The sequence below is a fragment of the Manacus candei genome, unplaced genomic scaffold (genome assembly GCF_025592945.1).
Source record: "Manacus candei isolate 608988 ecotype Guabito, Panama unplaced genomic scaffold, ASM2559294v1 h1tg000073l, whole genome shotgun sequence".
NCBI lineage: Eukaryota > Metazoa > Chordata > Aves > Passeriformes > Pipridae > Manacus > Manacus candei.
In genome coordinates, this window is record NW_026138121.1 from 2,181,045 (window position 1) to 2,207,574 (window position 26,530).

Below are 26,530 nucleotides of genomic sequence, written 5' to 3' on the forward strand. Positions count from 1 at the left end.
ACAGGAAAACTTGATTTCTAAAGATTTGCTTCGCAGCTTTGTTTTGATTCTCACATGTTCAATAAAAGAATTTAGTCCCACCCAACACCAGTTGCCACCGGCTGGGGTGGATGGACACTTGGGTACATATCTTAGTGGTGGGCTTGGATGCGATGATGGAGGGCTTTTCCAACCCAAATTATTGATTCCGTGGTTCTTTGCCGCTGCTGCCTGTCGCTGGAAGGCTGGGATGTGCCTCAGGCAGGATCAGCGGAGGAGCCGCTGTCTGTCAGCCCTGCCCAGGGCATTTGTGATGCAAATCCAGCCCCTCCAACCAGGCTCCCACCCCTGGAAGCAGTCAGGGCTCAGCCGGGCTGGCTACACCAGGTAACAGGGAGCACACGATGTGCTTTCAGAGCAGGGATGGCAGAGGGTGAAGAGCTCTCGGGAGTAATTAAACCTCAGCAGCACTGAAGCAAACTGCAGCTGGGAGTCAGGGATTTGGGGTGAGTGTTGGGTACTAATTTTGCAAATATTGAGAGCAGCTCTTCCACATGTGCCAGTAGGGTTGGGATGGTGTCCACTCTGTGCTCAGCATCCTCAGGCTGGGATTCTTCAGCTGATTTCTGTAGTTTTGGTGAGTGAATGAAAACCTGTAAAGGCAGCAGTGCAGCCTGGCTGTGCTGGCCAAGCTGGGAAGTCTCTGGTTATTAAATAGGGCAGGAGAGCAGGAGGGCTCAGGCTCAGGTTTGGTTCCTTGGCCAGGCTCTCCTCAGGGCTGAGCGGGCACTGCTGCCTGCACAGGAACTCACTGAGTCACACAAGGTAAATATTTTTCCCTTTGATTTTCACCCTGAGAAAATCTCGAGCTGACCTTGTTAATCCCACGTGTTACAAACCTCCCCCTGTCCTTTATCAAGTTTCGGCCGGAGGATAGTGTTACCAGCTTAGCACCTCTGGCTGCTCCTGCCAGCATCCTGCCTGGCACTGTGCCACCCTGCTCGGTCTCCTGGCCTTCCTGGCTGTCCCAGGGCTGCCTGGCTGGCAGGACCATGCCAGTGCTCCTACCCAGGAGGGATGGAGGGAGGAGAGGAGCTGGATGGCTCTGGTCAGCTCCATCACGGTGCTGGACCCCTGCAAGGTGTGTTAGACAGGATCTCTGCAGGGTGACGATGCCATTGGAGATCCTGCCAGCTGCCCAGGTTGTCATATCCTTCAGTCTTAATTCCTGTGTCTGGAATGATGTTCTGTGGATGCACAAAGTGCTGGAGCACCACCCAATTCAAACCCAGCACCTCAGAGCCTGAACAAGGGCCCTGGAGCGAGCTGTGCTTGGAGTTGAAGGTCTGTCCCCAGTTTGACTGGGTGCTCCTGGCCATCCCTCTCCAGGGCAGCCCAGTCTGCAGCTGGACCCCGAGCCAAGCCTGCAGCTCCCACCTGGCTCAGCTCCTGCCACTCCTGGGCTCCAGCACTCACAGCAGCCCTGGGCTTGTGCCAGTGGCTGCTCAGCCCCGGCCGGGGGAGCACCCGCTCCACTGAGCGAGTCTGCTCAGCTCTGGGTGTCCAAACTGCTGCTTGCTGGGGTAAAACAGATCAGGTTCTTGTTTGCCAGCACTGAGAGCTTCTGGGGAAGGGGTGTGATCAGAAACAACATCGCCCTTGACACGAAAGCTGTGTCCAAACTGCCCTGGCCGAGGCACTTGGTAGATGCTCAGCCCGGAGCTGTGCCAGGATGGGGCGTGTGGTGCAGGGCCTGAGGGGGGCTCTGGGCAGGCACAGGGTGGGAAAAGGGCCAGCAGAGCTCGGGAGTGAAATAGTTAATGCCCCTCTCCTCCCAATATTAAGGGACAAATCCTCTCCCCGGCCTGGTGCCCAAATAAACAGGCTGAGTGTTTCGCAAGGAGGAGGGTGGGAAGGTCTCTACGTGCCGGAGAGGGGCAGTCTGATTCCAGCTCTGCAGCCCCCCACACCCCCTGTGCTGAGCCCTCCCTGAGGTTCCACCCTCCCTGCACACACTGCCAGCCCCATGCCCTGCCACTGCCACCCTTGGGTGCTGTCCCCAGCCGGTGAGGAACAGCCACAGTGGGGCTGCTGCTCATGGGAAGGTCCAGGAGATGCCAGGACAGAGCCCCTGTGCCTCTGGGAAGCTCTGTGGGACCACTGTGGACAGCGTGGATGGGGCTGGTGGTGGAGGGCACTCAGACCTACCAGGCTGAGTGCCCATCTTGGGATCCACCTGAGTCCATCCAGCCCAGCAAGTGGGATGCTGCAGCCCCAGGGATGTGGCTCCCCAGGCTGTGGGATAGGTGGCACGGGTTGTCCATGGCCACATCCCTGGCCAGCTCCAGCCTGTGGCTCGACAGAGCTTCTCCAAGATCTTCTGCCTGATCCAGAGTGGGATGGATGCAGGAAGGGAAGCAGGCACCTGGCTCTGCTCCCAGCAGGCTCCCTCTGCCGACAGCCACCCCTGCCAGGCCTCATGCCACCACTACACACCCTCTTTGCACGGTGCTTTAGATACCTCTTCTCTCCCCTGACCCTAAATTTGCAATGGGAAAAAAAAAAATCCAGCCCCAAAATGCATCCCCCAGCTGTGAGAAGCTGGTACAGGCTCAGGGAGGAAAGTCTGGAGCACAGGAGTCTGTAGCCCCCACCCTGACCTCCTGCTGCGTGACCACTGGAGAATTTTGCAACAGGTAAATGTAAATAAAAATGAAATATTTAATTTCCTTTTTTTATATATATATATATACATAAAAAGAATCCCTGACAAAGTGCTTTTCTGAGGATCCTCCCTGGGTGGGGTGGGAGTGGAAGGTGTTTGATGGAGGGGAAACTGAGGCACAGAACAGTTGCCCCCTCCGTGGCTGATCCCAGGAGGGGACCCAGCTGCTCTCAGCCCTGTGTCAAGGCCACCAGCCCCACATGTCCCCCCTGTGAGCACTGTGAGAGCCATGGGGCCACCAGCCCATGCACTGGGAAGGGACAGCCCTGGGGCCGAGGTCGTGGTCTCTGGAAAGGCATCAGGAGCACTGGCACCATCACCACAGGGGCACTGGCACTGTCACCACAGGGGCACTGGCACTGTCACCACAGGGGCACTGGCACTGTCACCACTGGCACCATCACCACAGGGGCATTGCCTGCTCGAGTGCCAGATGACAGAGGATCCAGGGGGACGAGGCCACCGTGACACAGCAGCAATTTGGGATTTTCTGGTTCAGGAGAGCCGTGGGAAGCAGCAAGTCCTGGGGTGCACAGTGAGCTGGTCCCGGTGTGTCCAGGGCTGGTCCTGCTGTGCCCTGGCTTGGACAGTCCCTGGGATGGGCACGGGGCACAGACCCCTGGGGGGGGCTCCAGCCATGGGCATTGTGGGGTCCAGTGTGGGCAGTGCCTGGGGTCAGCAGCAGCTCTTCTTGGGCTTGTCATAGGGAGTGAGTTTGATGGAGTCAGTTAAATAACTCTCAAAAATCCCTTTGTACTGGAAAAAAATCGAGAAGAGAAAGGATGAGTGGACTCAGCTCAGAGCCAGCCTGACAGACTGCGGAGTGCCGAGGTTCAGTCCTGATTTGGGATTAAAGGCAAAATCCAGGGAAAAGCCACCTTGTGCAGGGCGTGGGGACACGAATGTCCCTGTTAGATGGCCGCTAGAGGACAGTGCTGGCGCGCTGTGGGTGCCACACACCCACCAAGGGAAACAATTCTTACTCCTTTCTAACCGGTTTAGGATCTATTTTAAGAAATCAAACACTGATGCATTTCTCATTCCCAGGGCTCTCCTACTCGTTACAGCAGGAGCTGTTCCACACCAGAGGGTGGGCTGGGGGGGTCTGTCAGACCAGCCCCGGCTGATTCCAGCTCCCCACCCGAATTCCTGCCTCCAGCACAGGCTTGGAGCAGGAGCGATGCTCACCGTCGTTAGCGCCTGCTTCGCGAGGGTCTCGAAAGCCTCTGCCACGTTGATGTTGTTCTTGGCACTGACTTCAAAATAAGGGATGTCCTTCTCCTTGCACCAGGCTGAGGCAGTTTCCTTGGGTACCTGTGGGAAGGGAGGTTGGAGCCACCTCGCAGGGATGCCTGTGGCTGCTGGAGAGCTGGAACAGGGGACCCTCCACACCCATGTAGGTGAGGGCACTGCAGGCAGCTGCCTGATATTGTAATTCCTGCTGCCTTCAGTGGGACAGTCTCTGTCAAAGGGCAGTGGAGGGACGCTGCTCATCCCCTGCAAGAGGCAAGGGGGAAGTGGCAGCTCCTTGCCTGGAGCCCTGGTTTTCATGTGAGCAAATGGTAGAAGGCAGATTCTGCAGGTGGAGGATCAGCGCTCATAAGCCATTAGGACACTAAGGCATTCCAATCATGGAATCATTTAGGTTGGAAAAGACTGTAAGATCATCGAGTCCATTCATTAACCCAGCACTGCCAGGCCCACCACTAAACCGTGTTCCCACGTGCCACATCCACACAACTTTTAAATCCATCCAGGGATGGTGAGTCCACCCCTGCCCTGGGCCATTCATCCCTCTCTCTCTCCTCTCCACCCTCACCTGCCGATCACAGAGGTCTATTTTGTTCCCCAGCACGACCATGGGGAAATCCTGCTCCCTTGGAATGACCTTCTCCAGGAAGTCATCTCTCCAGTTGTCCAGGGCCTCAAAGGACTCCCTGTCTGTCACATCAAAGGCCAGCATGCAGCCGTCCGAGCCCTTGTAAAAGGTCGACACCATGGACCGGAATCGCTCCTGTCCCCCCGTGTCCCAGATCTAGGGCAGAGAAGGGCACAGGTACAGACACACAACAAGAGCAGGGTGGGTGTTGGCAGCCCTGTGCTCTGTTAAGCTCAGGGGACCAGCTTCAGGGGGTGCTGAGCTCCCAGAACTCCAGTGGGATTCCATCATAGTTCATGGATGCTGCGAATCGGGCTCTGCGAATCCGTCCCCGCACCGCGTGACACCGGGAGGCGTTTGGGGACAGCAGGACATGATGGGACACACATGCCCGTGGGATCAGGGTGGGCACCCCAGGCAGTGCCAGCCCTGCTCACCTGCAGCTTCAGGGGGGTGTTGTCCACCGCCAGGACCTTGGTCAGGATGCTGGCACCCAGCGTGGTGCGATAATCCTCGTAAAACGTCTTGTGCACGTACTGGTGCAGGAGGGAGGTTTTGCCCACGCTGGCAGGGGGCAAAGGGACACTGGTGAGGATTTGCACTGCTCAGGGGGTCAGTCACAGCAGGGGCTGCATAACCCAGCCCACATGGGGGGCTTCCCTCCCTCACAAGCACTGCTCCTTACCCCAGAGCTCCAATTATGATTATCTTCAGATCCACCTTCTTGCTGGCATCCATGGACGGGCCCTGGGGGACAAGACAGAGTCACCCAGCTGTGGGGATGGGACTGGCTCCTGGTGAGGTGTGGGAGCAGCCACTGCTCCCTGTGGCCTCTCCATGCTCCCCATCCATCCCGGGACCACGGACATCACCATGTCTGCACTGTGCCAGCACCGTGTCCATGCCATTCCAGCACCGTGTCCATGCCATTCCAGCACCGTGTCCATGCCATTCCAGCACTGTGTCCATGCCATGTCTGTGCTGTGCCACCACCCCACTGCACTCATGTCCCAGCCATGGTGGGGACAGAAACTCCCATGACGAGCCCACGTCACTGCCTGTGACGAGCTCCCAAGGTGCTGCTGCACGTCCAGACATGCCAGTTCATCTCCATTCAAAGCTGCTGGAGCAACTTCCCTGCCTCTCCCACTGCTTCTCCAGCACAGTCCCTCCCCCTAAACCTGGCACACACACCTGGTGCACAATGGGGATCCTGCAGAAAATTACATTGATTAAAGAAGACCCCAACCTGTGGAATTCCTCGGGTGCCCCAAGCACAGCCCGGGGAGCATCCCAGCCCAGGAGCACCCTGAAAGGCTCCCCTCGGGCTGCATCCCAGCATGTCCTGGTGTCCTCACATGCTCTGTGCCTGGCCAGGAGCCCTGAGCGCCTCCAGCAAACCCCCTCCCCAGGCGGGATGAGCATCCTCCGGCACTCCCAGCAGCCCCATCCTCAAGGCACCGCCCGGCCCCGCGCCGGCCAAGGCACGGATGGAAACGCTGGCAGCCTCTTCCCTGCATTTTTCCCCGATGCGCTGGCCAGCCCTTCTCCATTCCCCCTTGGAACACCCCCCCTGCCAGGGCGGGTCTCAACTGTGGGGTCCAGGCCCCCCTGCACCCCTCTGCCACCCCAGCCCGGCCGTGGGCAGCATCCCGGGCACAGGCAGAGCCTCATGTCTCAGCACGCATTCTCTTCCCAGTCCTTTTACAGCTTCCTCGGAGGCCGGATGGTTTTAAACTCAAAATGGAGTTTTCCAAACTTTTTTTTCCTGCTCCGAGGGGGGGGGTCTCAGCTGCATCCCGGGGGCCGGAGGGACCGGAGGGCAGAGCACTCACCTGCCGGGGCATCCGTCGGCCGGGCAGCCGAGGCTCTGGGCTCCGCTCCAGCCGGCGGCCCAGGGAGGGGAGAGGCGAGAGAGGAGGATCCAGGAAAGAAGGCGTCTGCGGGGCCCCGCTCCGTGACATCAGCAGAAAGGGGCCGAGATCCTGCCGGGGCTGGCGGAGGAGCCGCGGGCGGGCGCTGGGATGGCAGCGGAGTTGCCCTCGGCTGGCAGCGGAGTTGCCCTCGGATGGCACAGGAGTTGCCCTCGGATGGCACAGGAGTTGCCCTCGGATGGCAGCGGAGTTGCCCTCGGATGGCACAGGAGTTGCCCTCGGCTCCGGGGCTCTGCCGAGCCCCCCCCGGCTCGGGCTCCGGCAGGGGAAGGAGAACAAGGTTCTCCTCGTCCGCTGGAGTTTGGGATTGACTTTTGGCCTCTCCTCTCGCTCAGAATCCCCCCGGTACCTTTCACCCACCCCCGCGGGACCCCTTATCTGCGTTCCTGCCGAGGGGGTTGTCGAGGGCTGGGAACAGCTCTCGGCAGCATCCCGGGAGCCATCCCGGACTTTGTTCGGGCGGCTCTGATAGTGCAGGGTGGGATAAGCGGATTTGGGAGCTGGGGACAGTGGGGGGACCGTGGCAGGTGAGGGGGGCTGTGGGATCTATTTGAGGGGGCTGGGAGCTCTCTGTATCTTCATCTCGTTTTGCAGGCAGGAGAGGGGCAGGGTGGGAAGCAGGAGCGTTTCCACCTCCTGCTGTATCCCTGCAACTCCCATTCCATAGGGGCTCCCACCCTGCATCCACAGCCAGCCAGATATCCAAGCATCCCAAAAGGAGGGGACCGTGCCAGGATGAGAGCCCCAGCAACCAGACCTGGTGGCATCTCCTGGAGGAGGAAGTGTTCAACTGGCAAGTGGGATTTTAGGATCTCAGCTGCCACCATGGAGCAACAGAGGAAGCCTCTGGTTGTTTCTCTGAGCACCAGGCTGGTGCCCACGTTTTTCTGGAGTGGGAAAACCTGCTTGGCCCTGGCTGCAAAGGCAGAGCTGTGCTTCCCAACGTGCAAGGGCAGGTCCTGAGCCTTTGCCAAACATTCTGTAGAATTTGGGGTTAGCAGTGGGAGTGGGGTGTCCCCCCATCTTGTGAACCCTCCTGGCTCCCTCACCCTGAACCAGTGGTTGCTGGTGGCCTGAGAGGGACCCAGGCACGGGGGCTCTCCAAGACCACCAGCTTTTGTTTTGCCACTGGCTGCCCTCATTTTTGTAGGTTTTTTTTTTTCCAATATAGAGATCCCTTATGGGATCTCAGGGAGTATTGCTGCATTCAGCAGGACAAACCCTCCTCCTCCTCCCCAGATGTAATTTTGGGACCTGTCTGGCCAGAAAAATCTGGTTTTTCCCCCAGAGGGCAGGGACTGGGAGGAGCTGGGATGAGGCAGAAGCACCTGAGCCAGTTCTCACTGGTGGTGGGTAAAAGGCTGATGTTTCCCTGCAGCAGATCTCTCCTAATCCCTGTTTTCAGCCTATTTTCATCGTGCTGCTTCACCTTTGTCCTTGCAGTGAGACTTTACTGTTCAGCCTCCCCCTCAGCAACTTCTGCCCTCGTTCCTCTCTCATGTCCTGGTGGGAGGGGGTTGCTCACCCAGTCAGATGATCGATGCCCCTCTGCACCAGTGGAGATGGGGTTTGTGGTTGCATTGCCACAGCTGGTGCCTTCAGCCACTTCTGCTTTTGGGCAGGAGGGCTGTGCCCATCAGGGTGCCCAGCCCAGGCTCAGAGCCAGCTCTGGCTTTTGTTTGATTTCGCAAGAAACAGGATTTTTCCAAAGCTTCTGCTCTCCTGGGGTGAGATTCGCCCTGGATGAAGGCAGTGGTGTGGAGGAGGTGATGCCCAAGATGTGGCTCAGCAGCTTCAGCAACCACAGCTTCAGTGCCGTCCTGGTTGCTCCACCACGTCAGCAGTTCAGAGGAAAAGGCTGGGGTTGGTGCCCTGTGACTATGAGGAAGGTCTCGCAGCTGGGAGACCACGAAACACAGGCTGGGGGCTGCCAGAGGCAGAGGAAAGGCTGGGGTGAACAGGGAGGGCACAGGCTGTTCTCTGTGGTGACGCTCACAGGGCTGGGAGAGCGAGGGAAAGGGAAGAAAGCAAAAGGCATCCGAGTGATGAAACTGTTCCTTACACTGTTCAGCCTCCCTGGGGGACAGCAGGAGGTGGGTTGCTCCTTATTGGGATGCTTAGTATTTTCTGGAGCAACATCCCCCTCAAAACCTGTCAAGAATGCTCTGGGATCCCAAGGGCACGTGGCACCAGAGCAGTCCTGGTGAAGTCCAGGCCGGGCCATGTCTCAGTGCCAGCTGCTGTTTGGGGACTCTGGGTGGTCCCTTGTCAGGCTGGGGGAGCTGGATGCTCCCCCCTGCCTGTGGCTGTGGTGATGGGCTGGTGCCAGGCAGCACCTTGGCGTGCTAAGAGTTAAGGTGGAAGAGGGAGACGAGACCTTTGTCCAGCTGCCCCAGCACCTTATCTTTGACTGCAGCAGAGCTGAGGTGAAGTCAACACAGGAAACGTTACAGAGCCCACACTTGGTCAGTGGCACAATCAGTGTTTCTGAGTAAGGCAGATATCTTCTTTTATTGCAAACCACAAGGCTGAGCCGCCAAGTTTACAACCAGTTCCGAGTATTCCAGTGCTCTCAGACCCAACCCTGGGAATGATGGAGCAGCCATGAAGCCTGGTCTGGCACAGGGACACCCTGTCACCCTGTCACCCTGGAGTCAGCGCTGCAGGGCCTTGTTTCAGTGTCAGCAAATGGAGCAAAGGCCTGGATAAAAATAACCCTTTTCCACTGTTCCCTTTCTCGCTGTGTGCCTGGGGTGTCTCATGCATGAGCCACGGCTGCTCCTGCCTTCTCACACATCCTTTGCCCTGTCAGCGAGTCACATGTGCTGCAGCAACTCCTTGGACCCCACAGCCCCCCACAGCCCAGCCCACATCTCAGCAGGTGCTTTGCCCTTTCTTTTGCTGAGCACCCAGCAGCCACGTTGTCTCTGTAAGTTCCTCGAGGGAATCAAAGAAAAATTCAGTGGGAATCACCGGTTTTTCTGGGAGTTTTATGGCACAGGAAGAGCCCCAGGGTCTTTCCAGTCTCCATGTTCCCTTCTTGTTTACCAGCAGCAGCTCAGTTGACTGAGGTGTGCATTCCCAGGGCTCCCTCAGTCCCTGCCCTTGCCCACAGTGGTGGCCTGAGGCCCACGGGATGCCCAGGGATGCCCACAGCCAGCTCCACCTGGGCAGAGCATCCTCTTCTTTCTGCCCCTGTGGAAATCCCAGCTAAGGACCATGAGGTTGACCTTTTGGATCCTGCATTGCCAAGGTTCCCTCTAGAGCAGGGCAGCTCCAGCCACACTGAACATACAGCCCTGGCAGTGCCACGGGTCACCGAGGGAGGAGGGCAGGATCTGGAGAGGAGGATTTTACACCCCAGTGCAAAGCAGTTGAGACCCACAGGGTCACTGCTGGGCTCCTGATGACACAAGCAGGGCAGGTTTTGGTTTATTAAAGCTTTTATTGGCTCATGTTTAAAAAACACAGAATTTACAGAGCAGATCACGGAGCTGCTCGAGATGTTTTTATGTTCACTCTGAAATTGTGTCCTGGCACGGACTGACCTTCTGCTGGGCTCTTCAGGTGTCTTCACCCCCTTGGGGACACCGATGCAGCAGTGACATCCCCTGGCCTGCCCGAGGGCAGCATCCTGGTAGCTCTGTTCCCCTCCTACCCCACAGGATGCCCCAGCCCTAAGGGACAGCAGGGGCCAACCCCACCCTGTTATTCCCACGGTCAAAGACGGAGTAGAACTGACGGATAAAAACGTCGCCCAAAATCCAGAGGGGTCCGGCCGGCGGGGGGATGTCATTGCCCTGGAAGCCGCTGAGGCAGAAGGTCACACCATCACCTTCCTCCTGGGGGAGGAGAAGGGCAAAGCTGGCAATGAGCCCGAGAGCCTCGTGCCCACAGAAATATTGCAGGAACGGTGACAAAGCACGGAGCAGTGGGGCTTGTCACCCACTGGGACACAGGGCTCAGCTCCCAGCGTGGCTCTGGGCCACCTTTGTCACTGGAGCTGCTGGGAATGGGGGTGGTGGTGCCACAGCCATACCATGAGGGTGTAAGCCTGGGCGCTGAGCGTGTAGGGGAGCCCGTTGATGGTGAAGGTCACGTCGGGCATCGCGTTGAGGTTGCTGCACTCCACGGCGTACTGCAACGCAGCTGGGAGGTCACTCCAGGCAGGGTGGGGCTCCCAGGGCTTTGCCCCCTCCTCTCCCCACCCTGCCTCTCACCTCTCCATCCACAGGCACAGCACCGATGTAGTTTTGCAGTTGTTTGACCTCCTTGGTGGGGCCTGCGATGAGCGATGTCCCGGTGTCCACGATGGCCTGGCAGCCGTCGGCGCAGAAGGTCACTGTCCCACCCACCTGGATGCTGGAAGAGGTGAGAGAGAAGGACCAAGAGGGATTTGTCCTGCTCCTCCCCCCCAGCCCAGCCTTCCCTCCCTGTCCAGCACCACTCACTTGTCCAGCTGGATCTGCCAGTACCCTTGCTGGGTCACTGGCACCCAGTTCAGGGTCCCCGTGAAGCGGGACGTGTCAAAACCCCCAAAAAGCAGCTCTCCTCCCAGGGGGGATTCAGGGTTCCTGGAGGGAGGAGGAAAAGCCATGAGGCGTTTTTTCCCCCGTCGACTTTGCAAATAACATTTTAAATGGGTGGATTTACACCTGCCTGCTTCCCACAAACGCTATCCCTGTAAGGCCAAAGGTCTGTGATGCTCAGCCTGGCACCAAACCCCCTTCACCAGCTCAGTAAAACATCTCTATTTCAGCAGGCCCTCCTGATCCCTCAAGCAATGACAGGCTCTAAGCAGCACCCCGGAGCAAGGCTGTGTCCATACGTGCTCATGTAGACGGAGAACAGGGGCAGCTCCACCAGATTTTGTGCCATCATGTTGTCAAAGACAGGAGTGATGCCGTCCACGGCCAGCGAGGGGTAAGCCAGGCCCAGGATCCCATCGAACTCGGCGTCCAGGAAGGCTTTTCCTGGCTCACTGATGCTCTCTGCAAACTGCTGGTTGCTCACGGTGAGACCCTCGACCTGCAGGGAGGAGGGGGTTCCACGGGGCTGCTGAGTCCGTGGGTGAGTCCCAGGCAAGTTGCCCAGAGCAGGAGAAGCCAAAGGTGACTCACGGCTACTTGGTCGGATCCGATGAGCCCCGTCAGGCTGCCGGTCCCGTACTGGATGGAGAAGGGGGTCCCTATCACCTGGTAGGTGCTGGACTGTGTTGGATGGAACTTGGCGTGTCCAGCTGGGGAAGGAGATGGGATCTGTCAGCAGAAATGTGATTTTTTTTTGCACGGCCACGGCTGCCAGGAGCCCCCACCACGGCCAGTGGAGACAAATGATGATGGAGGGTGGTGTCACCGAAACACTGCCAAGGGTTGTGCTGGAGTTTTGAGGAGGGATAAATTTTATCCCATTTCAATCTGACTGAAAGGTGCCAGGGTTGGTAGAGGAGCAGGATTAGCTCGTGTGGTGTTTTTATGAGTCCCGAAGACGAGCACTGCTATTCCTGGTTTGCAGCCAGGAGCAGCCCCACAGGCACTGCAGTATCCAGTGATATTCCCCAATTCCCCCTGGGCTCTGGGGCAGCCCTGAGGCTGCTCAGAGATGCTCCATGTCCCACGGCAGCAGGACTGGCTCATCGCTGACAGCCTGAACAAGCCCAGTGCTTGTCACCCACCGAGCCCCCGGGCAGCCAGCCCAGAGCTGTGCCTTCCCACTCCTGCCACCCTGCTCCTGCTGACAAGCCCTATTCTGTACTACCATCTCTGCCTGTTTGTTTAAAGGCTCCCACAAGAATGGCCTGTGTCACCTGGGTCCTGGTGGTGTGATCACCACCCACTCCTGGGCAGACACACCCACTGGGGCTCCCCCGACTGCCCCCCAGGTTTTTGTTATCTGTGTGTGCCTTGCAGGGCTCAGCTGGGTGGGGGGAGGGCCCCCAAAGGGCTCAGCTGGGTGTGCTGGTGACCCCGTGGCCTCACTGGTCTGACTGTACTCACCACAGGCTTTGCTGACGCAGTAGACAGACGGTACCCAGAGGTTGGAGGAGCCCGTGTCGAACACCACGGTGAAGTTCTGGGGGGGAGTTCCAATGGAGATCTGCCCAAAATACTCCATCTAGCAAAGAGTGGAGCAGGGACCACCATGAGTTGGCAGCACACCAAGAAACTCTGGCGAAGGGGGGCCTGTGGTGGGGTGACCACAGGGCGTGGATGGGGTTCTATCACAGTCACATCACGCCAGGTGAAATAAAGGAGACAAATATTTAAGGGACAACAAGGGAAGCTGAGGACAAAAGGCAGGATGGTGGGTGCAGGCTCCATCCTCTTCCTGGGAAGGCTGGGACCTGAGGAGACCCTCATCACCGGGATGCAGACAGTGGAAGGGGCTGTGGGGGCACTGCTGGGGAATGGGATGAGCCTGGGGAAGCCCCTCCACCTCTGGGTCCTCTGTGGTGGGACTTGCTCTGACGAGTGTGTAACGAGTCAGTTTTGGAGGAAATCTGTCTCCTCGGGGGTGGGGGGAATGCAGCAGGGAGGGAGAGGGCTGGCAGTGCCTGCCATGAATGCTCTGCCTTGTCCTCATCGCCACATTCCCGGGAACAAAGGGCCAGGCAGGCACGGGCAGGCAGCGAGTCCTGGCACGCCGGGCACTGCTGCGGGCGTGGGATTTCTGGGAAGCACTGGGGACTGCTCAGGCAAACTCCTGTGCCCTGCTTACATCCAGGTAGTTGATGAGGGGCTCGTTGGCTTCTGAGAAGGCAGCGCAGTCCTCGCTGTCCTGCACCATGTCCAGCCCGTGGGCTTTCCAGAAGTGGGAGAGCTGCCCACGCTCCCGCAGCAGCTTCCGCAGGGAGCGGCGCCGCGTCAGGGGCACCCTGGGGGAGAAGGGTCCTGGTCACTCACACATGGGTGCTGCTGGAGTCCTGCAGCCCCCGTGCCCACCCTGAGGGTCCCAGCACAGCCAGGATGCAGGTCCAGAGCCTGTTTCCCCACATCCCCCACTGCAGAGCCAAAGCCCAGCGAAACGGGGGGACTGGGTCTGCTTTAGGAGGCAGCAAATCAAGGGCAAAGCTGGCAGGAGAGGATGCACGTCCTGGCAGTGATGGGATGGGCAGGAGCTCAACGTGATTGATGGAAAGGGCCTTCAGGCTGGGAGAGGTGAGCAGGGCCAAGGTGAATTCATGCCAGTGTTTTCTGCCCTGTCTGCTCGCCCAGCCCCTGTTTACAGACCCCACCTCATCCCACTGCTGCTGACGGGGTCTGCCCAGAGGGATGGAGCCCACGGAGCCATGTGAGAAACCAGAAACCACAGTGTGGTGGTGCCAGCACAAGGTGCCAGCACAGGCAGCTCAGCTCTGCCCGCTCATCACAGCTCTGGCAGCACCCAAAGAGCAAAGCCCCTCCGAGAGCCTGGGGAACTGGGGTGCAGCTCGGGGACCCCCTTACCTTTTCAGGCCGCTGGCCAGGGAGAGGCAGAGCATGGCGAGGAGGAGGAGGCGCTTCATGCTGGCGGCTCAGTGGCCTCCAACAACCTGCAGGTTGTTCTTATACCCCCAGGGCCGCCCGGCGCCCGCGATAACGCCCCTGCCAGAGTCAACACCGCCTCGGGCACCGGGCATGAATCACTGGCCACGTCCCAGGCGAGGCAGAACGGGCACTGCGGGGTCAGGTTTGCTTTTGTGGGTGAGGGAGGTGTGGGGGGGACCTGCAGGGAGCCGTGCCGGCTGCTTTTGGGGCAGGGAAGGTCTTAGGGAAGCGGGAGCGGGACGGGGCGCTCATCCCAACAGCAGTCCCTGCCCGCTGGCAGTCACACAGCCAGTGGAAATCCCCCCAAAATGCTCCGGGGGAGCGTTTCCCCCCTCTCCTTTGCACCACAGCTCCACCCCAGGGACCTGCCCGTGGCCATGGGGTGCCCCAGACCCCGGCAGCTGCAGGGAGTGCAGGAAAAGGATGCGTTTGTAGCATCAGGGCAGCCGCCAAACTAAAAAGAAAACACTAATTAGCAGTGATGGACTGCTCTGGAATCTCCCGCTTTCCCTTTTAAGGTGCCAGGAAGAAGTGGCTTTTCATGGGAGACAGTTCCCTGTTGCTTTACAGCCACTAATGGGCTCGTCCCCTGTGAGTTTTGTTTAACCCAGGACGGGCATCTCATTAAAGCCTCTGAGTGCAAACAGAAAATGCTGATGAACAAATAAAGCCTTTAGATATGAGGGGAGGCGAGTGGGGAAGCGAGTGGGGGGAGGAAAGGGTTTTCTTGCTGCCACCATCTCTCAGGCCAGGGATGATGCTGTGCTGTCCTTGTTTTCCATGTTTGTGGCACTGATGGTTGGGGCCACAAAGGGGGGGTTTTACTCAGGTGTTTTACTCTTTAATGGGGTTTCTACCCTTAGCACTGTGGTAATCAATTTTTTATCTATCCCAGTTAGTCTGTTTTATCCAATTAAAGCCCTCCTCCAGGAAATCAAAGTCCATACCTGTGAGGCCCAGGTACCAATGGGGCTGTGAGAGAGTCAAGCCATGTCTCCTTTTTAGGGAGAATTGTGTCTCTGCCCCTGGGAGATGCTCCAAGGCTCCTCCTCTCTGCAGCTTTGCAGGGAGATTAAGCTTAAAAAAATCTTATCAAATTTTTTGGCATAAGCAGAGAGATGCAGGGCAAGGCAGAGTGGATGCTGGTGGCAGATGCTGACATATTTTTCCCAGTCAAATGAAAATTCCCTGCATTTCCTTGTGCCCAGATTGGTGGCTGCAGTGTTTTTTACTGAGTAGCTTTACACCAAGTGATTATGTGTTTCCCTTTTAAGATGCAGTTTAATGTACTTTATGTATTTAATGCATTTCCCCTCTTGTCCTAATCACATATTCATGGATTAAAAAGAAACTTCCTAAAACAAAAGCAGCTGCAGCAAGTGCCAGATCAGCTGAAAGCAGCAAGTGGATTGTTCCAGACATGGTTTATAACCCGAAAATCCTGTCAGAAAACCCAGCCTGAAGGGTCACTGGGCTTCAGAGATAAACGTGAGGGTGAGCTGTAGCACAGACACGCCAAACACTTGCAGTGAAATGGTTTGTTTTGTTCAAAAGATTCCCCAATTGGATCATCATAATCTGCAAACTCCCAACAACGGATTCAGCATGAAAATGCGAAGATGAAAGTCACAAAGAGGGCCCAAACCTTTCATTTAGAAACTTTTGAAGGGAAGCAAAATCATTTCTACTTTTTTAGCTATTTTAGAAGGAATTTTAAGAGCTAAATTCTCAAAGGTGCATCAACATTTTTATTTCAAGTGGAGCAAAATGGGTGGGTTTTTTTCTGTCTTTTGGGAGCAACTGGGCCATATTTGCCCAGAAAACTGGGACAAAAAGGCTTTGATTCGTGTGTACTTTCAGCTGTACCTCAATATGTGGAATACACTGGGTTTGCAGGGGGAAGAGATGTCCTGTTTTCAACCCGTGGTGCCCCTCAACTCTTCAGGATCAGCCTGTCCCTGCCTGTCCCTGCCTGTGCTGCCCATCCCTGCCTGCTCCTGGGACGCAGCCCAGAGTGACAGAGCCAAACACAGCATTATTTACGACACTATTTAGCATTATTTATGACACTTTGAATCCGTCTTGTTAATAAAACAGCAGAAAAAGCTCTTACACCCCAAAGAAATGTAATTAAAGGTGTCTCAAGCTCCTGGAGCATCCCAGGTCTGGTAAGTGATACTTGTGCAGCCCTGCACTGCTGCCAGGCAGGGGCTGTCCCAAGGTGTGTCTCACCCTCTCAGCTGCACAAACCTGCCCTCAGGTGCCTCAGAATTACGTTGTGCACCTTGGGTGTAAAATTCACCTCTTGCCAGCTCTATGTATGGAGCTTTCCTCATGCACCTGCTTTGAGGCTAAAAATATGTTATCTGTGTTCCTTTTTATGCATTTCCTTTAGTGCAGCCACTTCCACTGAGAGCTCTGGCTGATTCAAATCGTGCCCAAGCAGCGTGTTCTAAAAAGGCCTTTTTTTTTTCCCCTCTGTTTATCAAACACTTCTCCCACCTGTTAATCTGTTTATCCATCACCGAGCACTTGAAAGAGAGAAATGCTGCAATAGCAAACACTCACATTAAAAAAAAAAAACAACAAACAAGGCAGTTTCAGTTAAATATTTACCTGTGGCACAGCAGTGGTGGGTAGAGCAGGACTAACATCTCCTGGTGATGGAACTGATGATCCTGCAGGGGATGAGGGGGAATGTGGGAAATGACTGATCCATGGTGGGGATGTGGCAGGGGACCCCAATTTGTGGTGCAGTTCCTGGGGTATGTAGTTCTTGGGATCTGTTCTTCTCTTTGCCTTTAGAAGGTCCAGGGGGTTCACCGGGATGTTGGGATGTTTTCTCCCTGGGAGAGGATTGCTGTGGGGGTGATGGAGATGGTGAAATGCCAGCAGGCGACATCCCCATGGTTAGGGACTTTGCAAAAAGGGTTCCTGACCTGTCTCCTTCCAGGGAAAAAGCACAAGAGAGGCCAGGCTGCTGCAGGGAATTCCCAGCACCTAAACTCTGGCTCACTGTGAGAGCTGCAATATCATCAGTTCTCATGGAGCAGTGGCCCAGCCCTCCCTAAATCTGGTGGGAACCATTAGGAGGGGTCTGCCAGGCTGCTGCTTGCACCCCATCGTTATTAAGTGATGCTGCAAGTTATTCCTGAGCCAGAAAACTTCCCAGAGCACGGGCAGGTGGAGGCCCATCCACCCTCATGTGAGGTGCTGGGACCACATCCCCTATGAGGTAAAATATTTGATCCCCGTGCAAGATGTTTACCTGGAAGCACCCAGAGCACTTTTTGGGTGGCAGCTGAGTTGCTGGGGACTGCAGCTGGCTCCCTGCCCTCAGGACTGCTCTGCTCCAAGGAAGCTCAGCTGCGTTTTGGCACAAAGCTGTTGGAAGACGGAGCAAGACGCAGAACCCGGTCAAGCAGTGCAGGGTCCCAAACCCTGGGGCAAAGTGGTTGCAGAACAGCAGAGAAACACCCAAATATATTTAAATGAGGCAGCTGACAGAGGGGAGGTGTCATGGAACCTCATGTGGGCCCGTCCCTGCCATCGCCAGGGGGGCAGAGCGTGACCGCATCCGGCACCGAGCTGGCGAGCGCTCTGAGCCGCCGGACCCTGTGAAAATGCTGCTGGAACATCCTTAGATCCTGCTGCCTCCCAGGCTCCAGCTGCCCCAGTCCTGCAGGAAGGAGGTGTGCAGAGCTCTGCTGCCCCAGGTAAATCACCGCTGGGTCTCGCACTCCGCCGGGCGTGGGATGCGATGCTCGGAACAGCAGGAGGAGAGCTGGGTTGGGTGAGTCCACCTCCAAGGGTGCCTGCAGGCATGTGCCACCACCAGGCTGAGCTCTGGCCTTTAACTGGGCCAGCAAGGCCTGACTCTGATGGGATTAAAACAATTTGAGGCGTTCTGGTGGGTTTTCTTACCTTTAGATGGAGCGTAGACGTCTTGCGTTGACCTCTCGGCAAGCGGCCGAGGAGCAGCTCTTTGCAGGCCTTGATTCCAACACAGCTTGAAAAGGGTTCATGTCCTGAGGAGCTGGAGGGTGGGAGGCCCACAGAAATGACCTGACAGACCCAAAAAAGTACACGTGCTGCCGGGCTCTGGCTGGCTGCTCTCTCCAAACAGAGATTTCGACAACGCGTTCGCGTATCGGCGCTTCCATCTCGCCCTACCCGGCTCAGCAAAGAGCCTGCCTGCCCCTGAGAGTTGGATTTGGGTCTTATTTTGCAATTTCCTTTTGAGCAGCTCGCTTTTCAGATCGTTATCTGCCACAGCAGCATGGCCTGCCCCTCGGTAGGAAATGAGCCTTTTAAGAATGGCAGCCCCCTGAGAAGGAGATTTGGGGACAGAGCAGTTTAATAAGGGAGGGGGAAGATTCCAGCAAGGAATGGGCTTTTAGCTTGGCTGTTGCCAGACTGTTTGGGTAAGTGGGACTTCACAGGAGAGTGGTGGTTATCAGAAAAGCTTTTGATGAATTACACTGAGGAACGTGTCATAGAGGAAATTATGGAATCTGATCCATAGGATGGATAATGCCTTTGCTGTAACTATCAATCTATCAGTCCATCAGCCATATCATCGTGGCTTCTTTAATCACTGTATCAAAGCTTCAGCTGAAATCTCTCCCTGTCAGCCATTTATAAGTGAGAGTTTATGGGCACTGAGTGAAAATTTGAAGTGACTTTATGCAAGTGAAAGCTCACGAAATGAACACCTCGATTGCCATCCTTTATTATAAATCTCTGGAGTGTTATGGCCAAAAGCCCCAAGCCAAGGGGCCCAGCTCAGGCATTTGTGTTTTCTGATTTTCTGCCTTAAGCCCTCTTAACTTCACCAGGATTTAAGTGCTCACCTAGAATTAAATCCGAGGTGTCTCAGACAGAGAGGTGTTGAAGGGCCTCTGATATTTCTGTCTGGACCTTGACTGATGCAAGAGCCTCACACCAACCCACAGCCTTCTTTTGGTTACTTTATTCTATGTTTTTTATTTTTTTTTCAGATTATAGTTCTCTCTTTTTTTTTTTTTGGTGGATTAAGAGAAAAAAGAAAGAAGGAACCACGAGATAGGATTAAAGCGAGAAGAATAAATTTCAATTCTTGTTGCTCTCAGGGCCACAGTGGAGCCTGGGAGCTCCTGTCAAGTAGCAGATAGGACTGAGGTGACAGTTTATAAAGCCATTAAGCTCAGTGATAAGGGCAGGGAGAGCCTGTGGCCGTGGGAGGGTGTGAACGAGAAGGACTCAAGCAGAGGGAGGGCTGGGGGCCTTTATTTTACATCTGCAGTGTCCAACCACCTCTCTCAAGTGCTGGGCCTGATCTTCAGCTCGTGAGGAGCAGTGTGAAGCTCAGTGGGACCATTTTGGTTGGTTGCCACCAGGTCTTGCTGCCTCTCTGTGTCCCCCCAAGACCTCGGAGACACCTCACCAGGAGAATGATCTCTTGTGAGTGGTGAGTACAACACCCTGGGAGAGGAGCCCTGCAAACATTCAAGGCCAGGCTGGGGGGCTCTGAGCCATCTGGTCTAGTTGAAGATGTCCCTGCTCAACAGGGGGTTGGACTGGATGAGCTTCAAAGGTCCCTTCCAACCCAAACCATTCTATAATTCTATAATATCTGTAACTTCTCCCTTCCCTCAAGCACCACACACCCCCACTGGCAATGAAGGTTTCAAAAACCCTTCTGAGGACAGGCACCCAAAAATAAAGTGCAAGGAACACCAGTCATTCTTGTAAACCAAACCCCAGATTTTGGGGCATGTTGCCTTAAAGACAAAAAGCAAACTCAAAAACTACCAGCAACCCTTTTGTCTCAAACCAGCAGCAGCCAAACAGTACCTGAGAGATTTAAAAGAATTTTGCTGTTTTGGCTGGACAAAATATTTTTCTCTTGTTCAGGTGGATATTTGTCATCATCTCAGCTGTCACCTTGCTCCTGTATGCTCTCCTCTTGCTGTCACTTTACTTCATGCTCAGCAGGAAAATAGGTAATTTACTGTCCTGTTAGGTTTTTTTTTTTCATTTTTTGGGCCCCAGTGTGGAATGGGAAAGGGTCAGGGCAGGGATGGAGCACCAGCATCACTGTGCTGTGCTGGGGTCCAGGCTGTGGGAGAGCTGTAAGTGATGTGAGCAGCACACAGCAATAATTATTGGGGTTTGCTGTGGGGCAGTGCTGGGGCTCCTGCAGAGGGTGGGGGTCCGTGTGGGGTGTGGGGTGCATTGGGCACAGCCAGGGCAAGGTGCTCACTCTCCTCTTGGTCCCAGCCCAGCATTGCCATGGGATGCAGGGGTCCAGCAGCCCTGTGGCACAGCCCACCCTGGATCCAGCCCCTATGGCACAGCCCCCCCCGGATCCAGCAGGAGGGGCCAAGGCACAACAACCAGCACCAGCCTATGCAGGTAAGGGGGTCCTGCAGCAACAGGGCTTTGTCCTGGCGCTGGGATGGGAACTTTAGGCTTGGCATTTGTGTGATGTGCCTTCCCTTCCGAGCTGGGAAGACCCCGAGGTGGCCACGGGAGCAAGTGGCCAGCAAAGGGCTGGCACAAGAGCCACTCACCAGCCCAGTTGCCTCCTGTATCTCCCCAGGCTTTCCCTGCCTGGTTTCCTACAGGTCAGGGGTGGGGTGGGGAGGGCTCACACTGGTGGTTTTTGGATTTTCAGTTTGCACTCCTGTAACCCCCTGGGAAGGGCTGCTGGTGGTGATGTCTCCTGTGTTTCAGGGAGCAGCGACACCTCCTCGGACACCTCAGAGGACTCATCTGACAGCCCCTCCTGCCCACAGGTACAGCCCTGGGCACAGAACCTCTGCCAGAATGGCCCCAACCCAGCAGTGGAGGTGCCAGCACTGTGTCCATGGGGCTCCTGCCTGGCTCGAGACCCCCAGAGCAGCACCAGGAGTGGTGGTGGGGGGGAAATGCATCAAATCATATTGAGATGCCATCAGGGGTGCTGGGGTGGTGGCTGTCCTCTGTCCTCTGCCACATGCAGCGTTCCCCTTTTAGAGGGAAACATCCCCAGGGGCCAGGGAGATCCTTGGGCACAATTGGGCATGTTAGGGAAATTAGGAATATTAGGAAAAAATCTTCCCTGTGAGGGTGGGGAGGCCCTGGCACAGGTTGCTCAGAGAAGCTGTGGCCGCCCCATCCCTGGAAGTGTCCAAGGCCAGGTTGGACAGGGCTTGGAGCAACCTGGGCTGGTGGAAGGTGTCCCTGCCCATGGCAGGGGGGTGGAATGAGATGAGCTTTAAAGTCCCTTCAAACCTAAACCATCCCATGATTCTATGAAGGGGTGAACACCTTTGAGTGGGTTCAGGGCAAAGACCCCCAGGTGGGTGCTGGGGCCTGACCTGGGGTTTGTGCTGCTTCTGCAGGGCCAAGGCTCAGGAGAAAACATCAGCTACAGAGCCCTGGTCTTCCCAGGGAAAGGCCGTGGGCCAGGCCCTGCCCAGGACTACGAGAACATGAAGGCTGGCACTGACTATGTCAACGTGGATCCCAAGAAGAAGAAAGCACATCTCTGGCCCTGCTCCAGCCCCGTGGCATCCCAGCCTGTGGAGTACACCGAGGTGAAGCTGTGACACCCTGGATGCTGCTGGTCAGTGCACAGCTGCACCACCAGGGCTGCCCCTTCCCTCGGGCAGTGCCTGGCACAGGCTGATGCCTGCAGCTCTTATTGCTTGCCACACAAGGAATGTAGTTCACTTGGCATTTTACTTAAAGGCATCGCTGTTCCCGGAGCGTGGGGTGGTGCATGGAACTGTTGCTCCCACCCAGGCTGAAATGTGCTCCCCAGTTTTGTGTGATGGCCCTTTTTTGTCATTTTGTGAAAGCAACTGAAACTTCCCCCCTCCCAGCCCCTCGAAATGGGACATAGTTCAGGGAGGGAAATGCAGTGATCTTCAAAATACCCACCCAGACTGGCTGACAGCTCCTCTGAATGCTGCTTGTTTTGCTGATCACCCTCATGAAATCTTGTTAAATGCAGTTTCTCCACCTGTGTTGCCCTCGCTGCCTGACAAGCCCTGATCCATTGCCCTTCCCTGCACCCCCTTTGCTTTGATGCTCAAAATATTTCCAAGTCCCCATCGCTCTCAGAGCTGCCACTGGGGTTGGGGTGGCAACGTGGGCATCTTAACCCCTGGCCACACATCCAGGGGGCTGCCAGGACCAGGACAGGAGGGAGGCTCACCTGGGGAGCTTCCTCTCCCAGCTGAAAGCCACAATCATCAACCCAGCTGGGAAATATCCAAAGGGCTCCCAGGGGATTTATATCCCCCCTGCTCAGGGAGTTCTGGTCTTTCTGGGTTTTGAAGGATACAGCTCTCCACGTGAGTGTAGGCAAGTCAAACCCCTCTGTGTCTGGTGGGGAGGAATGCTGTTCCCTGTCTCCCACCTTTTGCTTTCCCTGCTCTGTCCCTGCACCCTGAGTGCCTGGGTCGGCCTCTCCCCACCTGGGTGATGTCCTTGCTCCTCACTCTGCATTTTGTTACTTGGGATTATTAAAGAAATAAAATTCCAAAGCGTTGGGAAGGGGGAGTGTGGATCTGGGAGCTCTTTGTGAGGGGGATGGAGCTGCTGCCTCCCAGCACAGCCCCCCTTCCTCAGGGATGGAGCTGCCCCAAGTGCATTTCAAATCAGCTCAGCAGCAAAGTGCTTTAATGAAAGGTTGTGAGACAATTGATTGGGTATTGATCATGGGGGGGGGGGGGGGGGGGTCAGGCACTCCTGGTTTTATAACCTTGCTGTGCAGATCTGGCCCAACTTGAAGGGCACATGAAGGAAAATGTTCAAAACCCCAAACCCATCTCTGGGAAACATCACTAGAAGCCAGGAGAGGTGTGGATGTGGAACTGGAGGTGAGGCCAAAACCAGCCAGTGGGAGTGTCTGGGAAATTTGATTCAAGTGCCTGGTGATTAAAAAGGGAAAACAATTCAAGATTTCAAAATATTTTACTCTTAGTGTCTTATTTTTACAGATTTAGCCTGGGATAACAGAAGGAATAACACACATTGCTTGTAGGGGATTTGGTACCTTTGCTGGGTTGTTTTTACATGACCATCAGCAGCTTTTGAGCTCAGCTCCCAGAGCAAATGGATGCTCTTTCCTGCCTCATCCATGCTTTATTCTTACACAAAACAGCTTCTGGGATACCTTCAATGAACAGGGACTTCTCCCTGGGGGAGGCTGGGACTGCAAGGCCATGGCTTGCTCCAGACCCCCCCCTCTGTGCTCCCCAGTTCCCTGAGGCCGTGTCTGAGCCCCGGGTGGTTTTGGCACCCTGATTCCCGCTAAATAAGACAAAAGCAGCAGCAATTAGAGAGCAGCTCTGCACTGGGATGCAGCAGATGTTGAACAGCCAGAGCAGCCCCACACGGGGGTTGGGGGCTGTGAGTAAATCTGATGGGAGGTGCCAGGGATCGGAAGGAAGCAGGATCTGAGCTGGAGCGGGGCCAGGGCTGCTCCGAGCAGCTCCTTGGGGGTGTCAGTGCTGCAGTTTTGGCCCTCAGACGGGCACAGTGCGATGCAGGACAGCTGTGAACTGCAGGAGAGGACGTGCCCGCCCCGTGGCTTTGCTCCAGCCCCTCCCTGGCCCCGGGGACGTGGGCAGGGGGTCAGCTCCAGACGTGCCTGTGAGCAGAGGAACAGGCTCTGCAGCCCAGAGGGGCGAGTGTGCTGTGCCCCAGGGCGGGGCAGAGCTCTGTCCTGCTTGTCTGCTCGGCCAGCAAAGCCCTGAGGATGGGAGATGAGAACTCACGGGGAGCTCTCGAGCAGATGGAGCCACGTTGCCTCCTGCTGTGCTCAGGCTGCTTTGCTGGCATCTGTGAAACACAAAAAGCTCGAGTCCCTCCAGGAAGATTTTGCTGGTGCAGCATCCTCTTCCTGGAGGATGCAGCACCCTCTTCCTGGAGGAGAGCAGCCAGAGGCTCCCTAAAGCCCCGGGGGGGTGGGTGCTGTGGTCAGACAGTGGCTGGAGGGGCTCTGTCCATCCCCCCCCTCGATGCTCACAGGGTGTGCAGCAGCAAGGACAAGATGGACAGTGATGCTTTCTGGGTTAAACAATCAGATTTATGCAAAATGAAGGCTACCGGCTGGGGGGGGAGAGCCGCTGTGACACACAGCTCGTGGTGTCACATCTGGTGCGGCAGGGGAGGGACGTGCCCGGGCATCAGTAACCGCGGGATCTCAGAGCGTGCCCGACTCTGTCACCCCCTCCTCGCAGGGTGGGTACAGCTCCCTGGCACTGCCCCCGTGCAGGGGGAGGCTGGCAGGGCTGGCGTGGTGGCTGTGGCTCAGGATGGTGGTTTTCCTGCTGCAGAGGCTCCCGGTGGAGGCGGGTCTGCGCAGCCCCGCCCGGGGGCCGCCCCGGCAGCGCAGGCATCGCGCGGCGTCCTGGAGCAGGTGCCCGCTGAAGAACATGTAGATCCAGGGGTTGCAGCAGCTGCTGAGGCTGGCCAGCAGCATGGTGAGGCTGAAAGCCACGTTGGTGGACTCTGGGGAGGCAAGAGGGAGAGAGGAAACATCCACAAGGGCTGGGCAGGGTCGCAGTGGGCAGGACCTGGGGGCTTTCTTTGGTTTGGGCGCTTGTCCTTTGCCCCATTCCCATCCCACCTCACTGGCATTCCTTTGGGTAGGAGGGTCTGCAGTGTGCAGGCAGAGCCAGGCTCTACCCTTGGCAGAGGGTTCAGGTGGGTGATGTTCTGCAGTGGGGATGTTCCAGAGCACATCCTCTGGGAGGTGAGACCCGGCAGCTTTTGGATCTTCCTGCAGCCTGTTTGCTGGCCAAAGCATCTCCCAGAGGAGTTTTGACCCTGGATAATGTTCCTTCTACCCATGGACAGGCTAGGAGAGCTACTGAAAATTTCCAGGGGGAAAAAAATTAATCAACCCATGGAATCAGAAACACACTTATGAAACCTCTGTGAATTCCTGCATGAGGGAAGGGACACGGCACGGGTGTTCCCACATCTTTGCCAGTCCCTGTGGATGATGGCCAGAAATCGTTATTTTTTCAGTGGTTTTTCTGATGAAAGGAATGATTTGACTCTGGGGAGAAAACCTGTAGCCTCCCCTGTGATTTTTTTAAAAAATGACAGAATAACAGACAGCGCTTGTTTGTTAAAAACTCAGTGGGCCCCCTGCGTGTTCCCAAGGCTCTGCCCACACCCTGTGCAGCTCCCCCCCGTACCCACCAGCTCTCACCATCATCAGGAGCATCCTCATCCCACACTGACCACATCTGCATGCTGAAGAAGGGCGCCCAGCAGGCCACGTAGGCGGCCACGATGACGAAGGTCATCTTCACCGTGCGGATCTTGGCGCGGGAGATGGTCCTCACGCTGCTCACCCGCGAGGGCTGCCCGCCCTTCTCCGGGGGGCAGGGGGCAGGAGGGGCAGCCCCTGCGGACCCCCCCGGGCCAGGGGCACCGCTCTGGGTCTTGCCCTTGAGGTTCTTGCAGATCTCGTGGCAGATGAGGCCGTAGCAGACGGCGAGGACGCCGACGGGCAGGATGAAGACGCACAGCGCGGTCCAGGTGATGTAGGCGCGGGCTCCCCACGGGTACCCGAAGTCTGCCCAGCAGTCCAGCACCCCCGAGCCCGGGCGAACCTCCCGCAGGGAGAAGATGAACACCTGGGGCAGGCTGAGCAGGCAGCTGAGCAGCCACGTGGCCCCGATCATGGCGTAGGCCTGGCGGGTGGGCTGCTGCAGGGTGTGCAGGGGGTGGCACACGGCCAGGTAGCGGTCCAGGGTCATGGCGATGAGCATGTAGGTGGAGGCGAACATGCTCAGCACCTGCAGGTACTTGACGGCCCTGCAGAGGGGGTCCGGCCCCAGGAAGCGGTAGGTCACCTTCCAGACGAGCTGCGGCAGCACCTGGAAGAGCGCCACGGCCAGGTCGGTGAGCCCCAGGTGCAGGATGAAGAGGTGCATGCGGCTCATCTTCCTCCGCAGGCGGTACATGGCCAGCAGCACCCCCGCGTTGCCCACGGTGGCGATGGCCAGGATGGTGCCCAGCACCCCGACCTCTGCCTTGGCCAGCTCCTCGTCCCGGGTGTGCAGCAGCGTCAGGTTGGGGTCCCCCGCCAGGCCCAGCAGCCCCTGGCCGAGCCCAGGCCGGCTGTGGGGAGTGCTGTTCCCACCCCAGCCTGGCTCCATCCCTTCGGGAAGCTCTGCAGGAGCACAGGCAGCTCCAATGCTCCTCTTCAATGCCCGTTAACCCCTTCCCTGTCCCCCCAGGGCTGAGAAATCAAAGTTGGTGCTTCCCCTGAGCACCAACTCCTGTGCCCCTGCCTGAGGGCTGGATGTGCCTCCTCCAGCTGTCCCCAACACCGGGACACCTTGTCACCTTCAGCACCACACTAACCCTGCGTCGAGCACCTGCAGTTCCCTCTCTGCCTGTGCTGCTCTGGAAAAATATTCCCGTGGAGCAGAGAGGTGCAGGAGCCCCTGCTTAGTCCTTGATGTTTCTTTCCTCTTCTCTAACCGTTCCC

General features: G+C 56.7%; 4 protein-coding genes across 4 annotated transcripts; 1 reads left to right on the top strand and 3 right to left on the bottom strand.

Annotated features, from left to right (window-relative positions):
- Nucleotides 1-2,750: 2,750 nt before the first annotated feature.
- Nucleotides 2,751-6,496, bottom strand: RAB7B (RAB7B, member RAS oncogene family). The gene is made up of 6 exons (XM_051808673.1): nt 6,419-6,496; nt 5,269-5,330; nt 5,021-5,147; nt 4,524-4,739; nt 3,893-4,018; nt 2,751-3,460 (listed from the first exon to the last, which is right to left on the bottom strand). The coding sequence occupies exons 1-6, from the start codon at nt 6,428-6,430 to the stop codon at nt 3,380-3,382; spliced, it is 624 nt and encodes a 207-aa protein (XP_051664633.1). The 5' UTR covers nt 6,431-6,496; the 3' UTR covers nt 2,751-3,379.
- A 3,514-nt stretch (nt 6,497-10,010) lies between these two features.
- On the bottom strand, nt 10,011-13,283 carry CTSE (cathepsin E). The gene is made up of 8 exons (XM_051808629.1): nt 13,235-13,283; nt 12,514-12,631; nt 11,638-11,756; nt 11,346-11,545; nt 10,969-11,091; nt 10,738-10,879; nt 10,557-10,655; nt 10,011-10,359 (listed from the first exon to the last, which is right to left on the bottom strand). Exons 2-8 carry the CDS (start codon nt 12,629-12,631, stop codon nt 10,195-10,197), a joined length of 966 nt encoding a protein of 321 aa, XP_051664589.1. The 5' UTR covers nt 13,235-13,283; the 3' UTR covers nt 10,011-10,194.
- A 7,089-nt stretch (nt 13,284-20,372) lies between these two features.
- On the top strand, nt 20,373-21,733 carry RHEX (regulator of hemoglobinization and erythroid cell expansion). Its single transcript, XM_051808512.1, has 3 exons — nt 20,373-20,439; nt 20,761-20,822; nt 21,411-21,733. Exons 1-3 carry the CDS (start codon nt 20,373-20,375, stop codon nt 21,615-21,617), a joined length of 336 nt encoding a protein of 111 aa, XP_051664472.1. The 3' UTR covers nt 21,618-21,733.
- A 2,490-nt stretch (nt 21,734-24,223) lies between these two features.
- Nucleotides 24,224-26,195, bottom strand: AVPR1B (arginine vasopressin receptor 1B). Its single transcript, XM_051808513.1, has 2 exons — nt 25,241-26,195; nt 24,224-24,531 (listed from the first exon to the last, which is right to left on the bottom strand). Exons 1-2 carry the CDS (start codon nt 26,193-26,195, stop codon nt 24,224-24,226), a joined length of 1,263 nt encoding a protein of 420 aa, XP_051664473.1.
- Nucleotides 26,196-26,530: the final 335 nt, after the last annotated feature.